At 38.0% G+C, this 11771-nt stretch overlaps 1 protein-coding gene across 2 annotated transcripts; it reads left to right on the top strand.

Moving 5' to 3' along the window:
- The first annotated feature begins 979 nt into the window (after positions 1-979).
- LOC116252623 (uncharacterized) lies at positions 980-11319 on the top strand. Of its 2 annotated transcripts, none has more exons than XM_031627008.2 (3): positions 980-1226; positions 1571-1802; positions 9139-11319. In XM_031627008.2, the coding sequence occupies exon 3, from the start codon at positions 9317-9319 to the stop codon at positions 11087-11089; it is 1773 nt and encodes a 590-aa protein (XP_031482868.1). In that variant the 5' UTR covers positions 980-1226; positions 1571-1802; positions 9139-9316; the 3' UTR covers positions 11090-11319. The 2 variants fall into 2 exon arrangements, with proteins under 2 accessions (XP_031482868.1, XP_031482867.1); XM_031627007.2 differs by having other exon boundaries at positions 981-1226; positions 9316-11319.
- The last annotated feature ends 452 nt before the right edge of the window (positions 11320-11771 follow it).

Below are 11771 nucleotides of genomic sequence, written 5' to 3'. Positions count from 1 at the left end.
GGCCTGGTGGGCGTGGCCCGACTGGCTTCCTTCCGCCCATGAGCTTGTTCTGCTGTCCAAACCCCGCTCGATGCCCGTTTCTAGACGCATCTCTCTCGTTATCATTTTATTATGTGATGTGCCACCTTACGAGAAAGAGAAAACAGTTCACAAAGTATATAATGTAATGTGTTATCATATGCTAAGATTTATTTATATATGACATGTTAGAAATACTTGATTTTGGAACGATCTGATGAAGCCACAATCCAGACGTCAACGTCATGGGACTGGTTAAAGGCCAACAAGTAATACACGTGTTGCACTGCTTCCCAAAGACATTTAAATGATCCATGAGATGATTATTGGGACACCATTACTCACTCCCCATAACCATGCGGACTCCTACCACACTAGACATTTTTCCAAGTTCATTTCAAAATCCTTGCCTTTCTTGACATTTTAAAAGCTCAATAACTTTTCCTGCTCAACACGGAGGATCTAATTTGGCGACTATCCTTTTAGATGTTCGATAACTATTCCTGTTCAATATGAAAGAACTAACTTGGCGATTATCCATCGTTGTCATTAATGCAAGTAAGAATTTTTTTGTTACAAAGGCCGATTTATAGTTTCAAAACAATTATTTTTTTAAAATTTTTTTATAGATTAAACTAAAATTTGTAACCTTATAAGATTATTAAATATATACATATATATATATATATATTTATATATATTTATATTTATATATATATTTACTTTTTACATGGTCCCCTACCGGCCCCAGACAAGCTTAAATGAAATTTCTAGTTCTTCAATCTGAATTTCAAGAATCCGGGAGCGCACATGGAACACTTTTCGGTGATTTCGTAAAATGTTGGCCGGCGGTTGATAAATCATTTGAGGCGCTGATAAGGAAATATCGTTGTGCGAGACCGCAGAATAGAAATAAGCTGTTTCTGCGGTCAGAGGGCTCTGAAATCAGAATCTGAGAAGCTAGATCGATAAGAGAAGCTCTCCGACGATAATTTTCAAAAAACAAAGCGAGTTGTGGATTCTAGATGGTTCTAAAGCCAGAAGCCCCCTTCCGTTCCCTAAATCCCTACCTGGTTCAATTTTCTCTCCACGAGCGATCCTCTCGAGTTGCTGCCTCCGACCGTCTTGTTCCTCCCCTCCCGCCGAGAAATCCTGTTCGGTTGGAGCGGTAGTAGTGCGAAGATCCGCAAATCCAGACCATTTCCTTGGTCTCTCTCTCTCTCTCTCTCTCTCTCCCTCGTTCACTGGCTCTCGCTCAGGCGGATTACTTAGTCTTAATTTGCTTGATTTTGCACTTGTTGATCTTTTTTTTTTTGAGTCCCAAGTTGGCTAGGTTATACGGATAATATGGTTTGTTACATGATTCTTTTGCTTGGCCGGCTTTCCACGACAAATGTTTGCTGAAATGTTTCAAAGAAAAGTTGCTTATAGATGTGAAACTGTGGTTCATAAATTGTTAGTGGAAATTAAGCTATGATCTTTGTGGTTTCTTTACACGAGCAGGGTGCACCCTGACGTTAGTGGTCTCATCTAACTGAAATGATTCCTGCAGGCCAGATTTCTGCCTTCGGCTGGGGTCTCCTTCGGAGGTAGAGTTGCCTGTTCTGAATGAGGAGTCTTCAGCTCCTTCCGTTGGGAGGATTTAATAGCGGGTGAGAGTTGGGATGTTCTTTTGATTTTGACACCGATGAAGGATTTTGATCGAGGTTCTGTGGTCCACATAAAGGGGATAACGGGTACCAGGAAACTGAAAGCTCGAGGAGCGGGCGGGCTTTGTCTTGACTGTAAGTGTTAATAGCATGAATCCTCGTTATCCATACTATATGCCATTTGTTTCATGATGCCATGCCAATCTTCTCTGCTTTTATCGTTGTAAGTTGATTTTTAACGGCCGTCAGCTCTTACCCGAAAAGGCTGGTCCCAAGCTACGGTCCTGAGCAAGATGGATCCATCATTTTACTGATTTTAGGGAGACATTAGTATATCCACGTAATGATTCTGGTGTTTAGTTCTGGGTGCATCTTTTATGAGCTTAGGGTCACTCTAGCTACCTTGTGGGTCAGTCTTGGATTCTTCAACATCCCTTTTACTTCGAGAAACAAAAGCCTGTAATGTGCTAGTAGCGAGTTAGGTTCAATAACACTGATATCTGTCTTTCTGATCAATTTGATTAACATTATGTAAAAATATTCAACATAGGTTGCTTGGCTATCCTTTGACTATGATGATACTTGATACAGCACATAGTTTTACAAGTTGTTTTTGGAATAGGCTTATCGGAGAATTACTCCTACACAAGCAGGGATGACTAGATGAGATCTGATGAAAAGGGATTCAATAGTCTTGGAAACGTCTCATTTCAATACCAAAAGCTTCAATGGTTCATGACTTTTGTATTGAGGCTAGATTTGCATGCAGGTTTAGCTTTCCTTTGTTCTCTCCACGGAGGTACATTATTTGGACATATGGGATTTCTTCATAATTTGCAGATTTCCCCTCTTAGAAACTCAATATGGACAAAGGAAAGAGCTATTTTACACAAACTTTCCCAAAGGACTGAGTTTCACATAACTCTATGTGGGTGTTGTTGTTTCAACTTTCAAAGTAGGGAATGTTGAAAGCAGTCACATACCTGTGCTTTCAACAAAAGTTGAGTGCACATGGGTTCAAGTAAAATCCAAATTTGAGTCCAGTGCTCAAAGGTGTTGGTGTAATTAATAGAAACTTGACTGTTTTGCTTTTTTTGTAAAAACATTTCACTGCTGAAATTGGTCTTGTTTGTTTTATTGATTAGTTGGTTGTATAATGTTTGCTAATTCACTAAGTTGCTTTCTACTACGGCAACATTGCTTTCTTTTATACTTGATTATGGTTTAATTACATTTGTGCTTATTGTTCTGTCAGCTGTAAATAATTTATGCATATAGTTCTTATTTAAGGTTAATTATAATTTTATAAAATACTAATGGTTAGATTAATTTATGCCTTGAGCATTAAGAGTGTCTATTGGGTGGACCTCGCATGCAAACTAATGGGGACTTCCGCTGCAAACCCTGCCGGGGGATTACCCCAATTTTATTTACAAAAAATAGAAACCATATACAAAAAGTGGTGATAGAAGAGGCCTCCTACAAAACATTGGAGACCCAGGACGTCTCATTACAAAAAAGACCAGGGACAAAAGTTTGTTCAAGAAACACAACAGCTGGATTATAGCTAGCCACTGAGATAACCCTTCGATGGGAAAACAAAAGTGAATTTGCTGAAAGTACGCCCCTTGGATGATGCAAACAGTTTCTGATTTTGTGTCTCCATTATGAAGGGCCGGCAATAATACAAATTCCATCAGAGAATTGAGGGACCAAAGTTAGACTTGATAGTGATTACCCCGACTTGCAATTCAGTGACCAAGCTGCTATAGACTTTTTCCTCCCTCTGGAAAGAAATTAGCACAAACAGGGAAAAGATGAAATAGTTCACCACATGCTAATTGCTAGGCAATATCCGGACTCAGTGGTGGATTAACAAGCGGTTGATTTGGGCAGGTCAACCATATGATATGGGATTTTTCTTTTAAAAGATAAAATTTAAAAATTAATTTGGGAAATACAGGTCTCGCACAATGTGTTTTTCTGTTATATATATATATATATATATATAGACACATACACACACACATTTTTATGTGTGTATGTATGTATATTATATATGTAAGGTGACTAGATCTTGATAACTAATTGTGGGGAAACATATCCTTTCTCTCATTAGATACAGAAAGTGCATTCAAAGAAAAAAGAGTGTGTGTGAGTGAGTTTTTTGAGTTGCTTCACACACACACACACATATATATATATCTGTGAAGACTGTAGATTGATTACGAGTCATTCGATCAACTTGATTAATAGTTCGCAAAGTGCGATATGTAGATTTACTTTTTCAAAGACAAAATATAGTTCTTAAATCAAATTTTTAAATATGACACTTTGTGAACCAATCAATCAAGTTGATTAGACTCTAATTATTTGTATAGTTAGTCTTAGTCCATATATTTCATGATTCCTATACTAAAAATAATAATGAATGATGATTGGTACTTTGTATTTGAATAGCATAATTTGGCTATAGTGGTGATAACATTTGGTTGTCTAGGAGCCAAATGTTCACTATTAAGCTTAGTCCTTATTGAGTGATGCATATTCGTTCATTTGGTTAGGGACTTAGAGCATGATTTCTCTAACTTAACGATTGCCCAGTTGATTTCTTTTCATTATTCCCCATGTTACCTTCTCATTTTTTCTATTGAAGGAAGCCCTGCAGATCGAAACTTTGTAAGCTACCACCATGAGGAAAAATTAAGATTCAATATCTTGCATGCCATTTTCATTATTTATGATGATCTTATTAGCTAATTCGGAATTACTTGTATGTAAAGTTTTCAAATTCCTAGGTTTCAATAAACATGGCATACCTGTTTGTTGGTTGCTCCAAACCTCCTTTGCTTTCCTTTTTGAGTAGAGGAAAATACAGAGAACAAATGATTTAGTGCTCACATTCGTTAGGCAAGTTAGGTTGGGCAAGGGCAGTAGTTAGATGTTGGTATTGAGATGTGGCGATTCCAACTCAAGATTTGTAATAAACAAAATAGTGAACTGTAAGAACAGAGCCTTCCAAATATGGAATCTACTACTCCCCATCCAAGCACCTCATTCATTTCCATTACCTAGAACTAGAAGTGGCAGGCAATCTTGTTTTTCGTAGGATCTCTCATTACTCATGTCAACATTCTCACTTTTGACATCTCTAGGTGTTGTCACCAAAAGCTTTCCTTGATTGACAGAACATCTCGCTAATGACATTTGAGAAAGCTTTCAAGGGTCTCATCATTTTGGTGAATCACTTGTTCCTGAATAAATTTTCGGTGCCATGGAGCTAAACCAGCGAACTATTATGCTTTCTTGAAAGGACAGCTGGTTCCAAGCCCACCTCCTCGTTGTCGTTGCTTGATCACTTCCTTTTCCAATAAGTGATTGCTTAGAGACCTTACTATATAACCTGGGCTATTTAGGGAAGGAAGATAGAAAGCAATGGCACCAAGTTCCTATATATGTTCCGATGACTGGAGGCAAGGGGCGAGTATGTTCCATTGTTGCTTTGGGCCTACCTTAGTTTCTGGCTGTGGTTCTACGCAGGACGAGTCACTTGATGTAAGTAACTGTTTTTTAGTATGACACTTTGTTGATGCAACATACTGTTTCTATTACACAAGTAGACACCTTTTGATAGTCTTCCTTTCAAAGTCCTTTGTCAAGTGGAAAATGTTGAAGGATGATTCAGATGCTTTCCGTTGCAGGTGGCGAGTTGCCTTAAGGTAGTTGGAAACACACATACTCTTAAAGCTCTGTTGTCCAAATTCAGGGACAGAGGTAGTTGGAGACTTGATTGATGTCTGGGTATAGGTTTAGGATATAGAGAGGAGCAAGGTCTTTATGAGAGAAAGAGATGGGTTAACCCATTGTGTTAGTAGCGAGGGTCGAGTCAAGCGTACATAATGACCTAGTAAGGGGCACTTTGTTGTGATGACATGGGTAAACACAACTTTACAGACTTTGTGCAACTAAAGTGGACGGGCTTACTTTGTACTTCATGCTTGATTATGTACTTGTATCGGCCTTTATGATCAACTATTGAGTCTTGTTCAGGCATTATCCTATTTGATCGATTGAGTATTGCCACTTGTACCTATCAGAGAAGCTAATTGTACTCTTTCTCCTTCCCCTTCGTCAAACTCAACTCATATTTTTCATATAGAAATTGTGTATTGACAATAGAATAAGATCCATTTTACATTATATTTAAGAGCAATAGAGTGAATTTGGGGAATGGAATGTCAGTGCCTCAAAAATCAAAACAACTACTAACTACACCTACCATGGGCTAAAAGCGGGAGAAAGCAAGATTCCCCTCGCCCACCTAGAAAGAGAGTTTTTTCTGCAAGCGCTTACCTAACAAGCAATATGGGACAAGAAAGAAAGGTTCTTCCAACTGTCACCATCAGCCTAGCTTGCCGTGCAAGCGGTAAGAGCAAGCCCCCCTGTCCTCAACCATCTGAGGTTTTTGAGTTACTGAAAGCGTTGACCAGGAACTTTGTATGTAGATGCAAGTGAAGGTCTTCAATTGTGGACACATGGTGGAGGCAGTGTTGTACGTATCGTACGTTACGTACAATCACTTTTTAAAATTATGATACGATACACCACCTGTATCGCAAACAGGTGGTGTATCATATGTGTAAAGCATGTATCGTGCGATACACAACCTATATCATACGATACAGGGCGATACACTGTGTCGCATGATATATGTCTATTTAAATATGGGGTTAAAACCATGTTTACAAATAACATCTCAGAGTTTTAAATGAGTTTTTTCTCAGGTATAATACGGCGAGCTTTAACAAAACGGAAAAAATACGGTAAATTCTTAAAAATTAAAAAAACTAAAAATGGGGAAAAATAAAATAAGTGAGAAACTAATAACACAAACATCAAAAGATAAGTAGGTTTGCAACAAATAAAAAAATAGAAAATGAAAAAAAAAACTGTTTGGTATTAAAAACACTGAAAAAAATGAAAAAAGTGAAAAAAAAGTGATTCGTTTTTAACGTTTTTTAAAAAAAACATGTTTTTTAAAGTTTTAAACGGCCATCTAATTTATTGCGTTTTTTTTTGAAAAAAAAAGTTTTTTCTGTGACTGGTTAAAACCATCTTTTTTCAAACTAATTTTTAAAACTTGCCTCCCTCTTCATTTTTGAACATATCTAATAGTTGAAGGAGGGGGATCTTGTGGCAATTTTCAAAAGGAATAATCAGTTTGACCATGAAATCATCAATTTGAGGGCAGATTTATGCATGGATAGATAAAGAGGGTTTATATCTTCTACGAAAGATGAAAATGAAAATGAGATGATGAAGATTATGAATGAAGCTGTTTTAATTTGTTATTTGCATTAACATTGAACAATTTTGTCTTGTGATGTGGTGTATAGTGTACGCAAAACTTGGTTTTTGATGTGTTATGGATCTTATGACTTATGAGTTATTATGTAGATCATCCTATAAATTATGTTTCTTGATGTCTTAGATCATGTGGTGTTATTATAGGATATTGTGAGTTATGACCACTTATTAATGTTTGTGAAGTAACTTCATACCTACAATAAGCCTGGTATAGCATGTTTTTTCATTAAAAAAAAATATATAACTTTTATTTTTATTGATTTATCTGATTTTTCTTATTTTTTTCTAATTTTTTCTTGTTTTTGAATAAAAAAAATTTATGAATACATATACGATACATTACGATACTTTACGATAAAGCGTATCTAATGGCCGGACGGATACAGCTTACGTTACCGGACGGATACAGCTTACGTTACACTTTTTAGTTTTTACAACATTGGGTGGAGACATGCATGCTTAATAACGACTAAAGATGATTGGACAACCGGGAAATTGCACTGAGCAAGTGGGGGCTAAAAGCTTCTTCTACCCAATCTTCTCTCATAGGCTCAGAACCGGGTTAACAAAATCCCTTTGCAAAAAGAACACAAAATGAAACTAGCAGAGCCATTGCAGATGAATTAGGCTTCAAAAGCCATGAGTCTAATTCATGAAAGCCGATAGAACAAACTTGCTACTTGTGATCGTGTACAACATGGACTATTCGGGTATACAGTCCTGTCCGCTCCCTTTGCTTTCGAACCAACTCCTTGGTGTTGGATGGAACCACTGTTGGAAGATTTCTCACATGCATGTCCGAGCAATGATTAGAACAATCAAAGACTTTGGAATTGGCTGGTCCTTGCCCAACAGGGTTGAATTTTTGGGCATATGCGCATCGTCAATCTAGACTAGAGCCGAGCTGGTCCACTCGCTCCGCTCAAAAGTCAAACAATACGGTTCCAAATGGATGAGTTAGTGAAAAGAGAACTGTGTTTTGGTCTTTTTCTTTGATTTTTCTAGTTGTTTTTTCCTGATGATTATGACTAAATCTAAGAGTTATGACCCCCTTTTTAAGTTTCCATTTGTCTTTACCTTTTAGTGTTTGAGATTAAATGTCTAAATCATGTTCTTCCTTCAATGGTATCAAATTTATTCTCAAAAAAATAAAGGATATAGTTGGTTTTCTCATTTAACGAGGAAAAAGTGCCTCACTTCTGATTGGGTGATGGCGTGATGCTTTTGGAGGCACTGATGAAAGTCAGCCTTCTGCTGTCAGTATTCTTGTTGCTTAATTTTATGATGATTGATAAGTATAGAAGAAAAAGGAGCAATTTCGTTCTCCTCCTTATGGTAACAAAAAGCATAAATACACCTTGGCAAGTCCTAAGTGTGTTCTATTCTTGAGCTAAAGAAATCTTTGGCAGTGCTTTTGCTTCACTTAATCATGCCATAATTTCCACATAAAAAATCTTGAACAATTTTTGGATACTTTATAGGAAAAAAAGAACCATAATTAAGTGATGTAACCAAATCAGTGTTGAGCCCTTGAAGCCTTCATGATTCAATTTTAGTAAAAAGGGTTCTTTATAGTCGGATACAATTATAATCGGATACAATTTTCAGTGTGTCTATATTCGATTCGGTATTATGCATATCTGGCTACACTTACATCGCTACAGTCTGGTCAATGAAGAACATGCATTGGACTGTCTGCAGACCTTTAGAGAAAACAAAAGAAATAAAAAACGAAAAATTCATTAACAATCCCAAACAAAAAAGAATTGCAGTCGTAAAAGGTTAGATCAAAGCTTGATTTTACTTTGAAAAACACTTGTACATGATTTTATGGACTATATTATACATGTAATTACACTGTGGGGGAAGCACTAATGTAAGACCATATTTTTCAGGCACTGGAAAACTCATGTTTGTCACATAGACATGCACATACACTCATAAAACGCACCGGGACACAGATGCTCACAGATACTAAAGCTTACATACGCACACACATAAGTACATGACAGATTCACAAAAGATGACATGATTGCATATTGTGTTTTTTGATACTGCCATTATTGTTGCCACTGCTATAAGAGTTTAGATATTGGTATTGCAGGTCATCTATGAAGTTGATTGCGGTGATTTATATGTTTTTGATGAGATTCTTGCATGGGAGCTGAATTCAGGCTTTTGTTCACTGTTCTGCTTGAAATTTAGTGTGCATTGGAGAAAAATAATTCTTGTTCTCGACTTTTTTTCTGCAACATCATCATATATTACTTTGTTGGGGTAGGATGGAAGAGTACAATTTTGCTGTTGGACAAGAGTTTCCTGATGTGAAGAGTTTTCGCAAAATTATCAAGGAGGCAGCTATTGCTCAGCATTTTGAGTTCAGAATAATAAAAAGTGACCTATCACGTTTCTTTGCCAAGTGTGCAAAAGAAGGATGCCCATGGCGTATCCGTGCTGTAAAACTTAATGATAGTCCAACTTTTCAAATAAGGAGCCTCGAAGGGGTACACACTTGTGGCAGAAATGCAAACACTGGACATCAGCAAGCATCCATAGATTGGATTGTTGCTCGGATAGAGGAGCGTCTTCGTGACAATATTAACTATAAACCGAAAGAAATATCTGAAGATATCCATAGGCAATATGGAATCACGATACCATATAAACAGGCATGGAGGGCAAAGGAACGGGGAATGGCTGCAATTTATGGCTCTGTTGAGGAAGGATACAGCCTTCTTCCTGCATACTGTGAAGAAATTAAAAAGACCAACCCTGGAAGCGTTGCCCAAATTTTTACCACTGGTTCAGAACACCGTTTTCATCGACTTTTTATTTCTTTCTATCCTTCAATTCAAGGTTTTATTAAGGGGTGCCCACCCCTTATCGGGATTGGTGATATTCATCTCAAGAGCAAGTATCTTGGTACATTACTATCTGCCACATCGTTTGATGGGGATGGTGCATTGTTTCCACTAGCTTTTGGAATTGTGGATGTGGAGAATGATGAAAGCTGGATGTGGTTCTTGTCAGAGATACATAAATTACTGGAGATGAACACTAGTAAAATGCCACAGCTTACTGTCCTTTCTGATGGACGCAAGGGCATTGCTGATGCAGTGAAGAGGAAATTTCCAACTGCAGCCCATGCATTTTGCATGCGGCATTTGAGTGAAAACTTTGCCAAGGAGTTCAAGAACCCAAGACTTGTAAATATTTTGTGGAAAGCAGCTTATGCTGTTACTGCAAGTGGGTTTAGAGAAAAGATGGCGGAAATTGAAGAACTCTCAGCAGATGCGGGAAAGTGGATTCAACAAGTGCCGCCTTCTCGATGGACCCTCACATATTTTGAAGGACCTAGATTTGGTCACTTGGCTTCGAATGTTGATGAGTTCAATAAGTGGATTCTTGATGCTCGGGAGCTGCCAATAATACAAGTAATGGAAAGGATCCATGGAAAACTCGTGTCTGAATTCCATCAACGACGAGAGAGGAGTATGACTTGGATGACTGTTCTTACCCCATCTGCTGAGAAACGGATGGTGGAAGCCTTCAACCGTGCAAGTGAGTATCAAGTGCTACGTTCGGATGAAGTAGAATTTGAAGTAATATCAGGTGAACGATCAAACATTGTGAACATTGGTACTCGAAGCTGTTCTTGCCGAGATTGGCAACTGTATGGTATTCCATGTTCCCATGCAGTGGCAGCGCTTCTTTCTTGCCGGAAAGATGTTTATGAATTTACCGAGAAATGTTTCACCACAGCAAAATACAGGGAGACTTATATGGAGGAGATACATCCCATCCCAGCAAAAATTCTTTGGACAAAGCCACCTGATGGTGGAGGTACAGATGATGATAAATTGAGCATCACTGTTCGGCCACCTAAGATCCGCCGGCCACCAGGTCGTCCTGAAAAGAAGAGGCTCTGCTTGGAAGATTTCAGCAGGGAAAAACACACGGTCCACTGCAGCAAATGCAACCAAACAGGACATTATAAAACAACTTGCAAAGCAGACAAATCACTCATGCCAAGCAATATGATAACAAGTGGTTGAACATTGCAAGTCGGGAAAGCAGACTTAAGTCCTGGGCAATGTAAAATTGTTCCCGTATATTGCCCATCCTTCCCTGCCACGTGATCCTGTAACCATGGTGCTAGTCATAGTTAGTATTTTCTCCTCTGTAAAATGAAAGCATTCGTGTATTCTAGTAACAGTTTAGTTTGGTTGAGATTTGTGACTGCAGTTTCGTCTAAGCAATGTACATCGGCAAGGCTGTCAAGGCATCTCTCTGTCTCCGTCTGTCTCTCTCTCTCATGTGCATGCACTCAGAGGTTAGTCTTATGCCACAGACCTTTTAGGCATATAAGGTTGTAAGTTGTCAAGCTTCTTGCTGGGGACAGACAACCCCATGAATTTGTTAACAATTGACAGTAGAGATAGCCATTGTTCGAAGGGCAGCAAGAGAAACTTGGCTTCTGACAAACTAGGTTTTATCTCAGACAAGCTATTTGATAAAACAAGGTCTGCTAAAATCTGGTCGATTAGTTGTTTTATATGCTGAAAGGATATGCTCAAATTTTTAAGCCAATGGCGAAATGTGGAAACGTAGTTGTCCCATTTTCCAGTAAAAATTGAGTCGTCTATGGCCGTGTCTACTTTTTCCTAGGCAAATGATGGCCAACAAATGGTAGCTCAAAAAGGATAAATCCTTAAAAAGTGTAACTGAACAATTTTG

Source organism: Nymphaea colorata, chromosome 4 (genome assembly GCF_008831285.2).
Source record: "Nymphaea colorata isolate Beijing-Zhang1983 chromosome 4, ASM883128v2, whole genome shotgun sequence".
Taxonomy (NCBI): domain Eukaryota; kingdom Viridiplantae; phylum Streptophyta; class Magnoliopsida; order Nymphaeales; family Nymphaeaceae; genus Nymphaea; species Nymphaea colorata.
Note: the sequence above shows the minus strand (reverse complement) of the source record. Positions and strands in the feature narration are given on the sequence as shown.

Bases quoted from the DNA above. Each gene is read 5' to 3' on its own strand.
- LOC116252623 (XM_031627008.2), top strand. From the start codon at position 9,317: ATGGAAGAGTACAATTTTGCTGTTGGACAAGAGTTTCCTGATGTGAAG.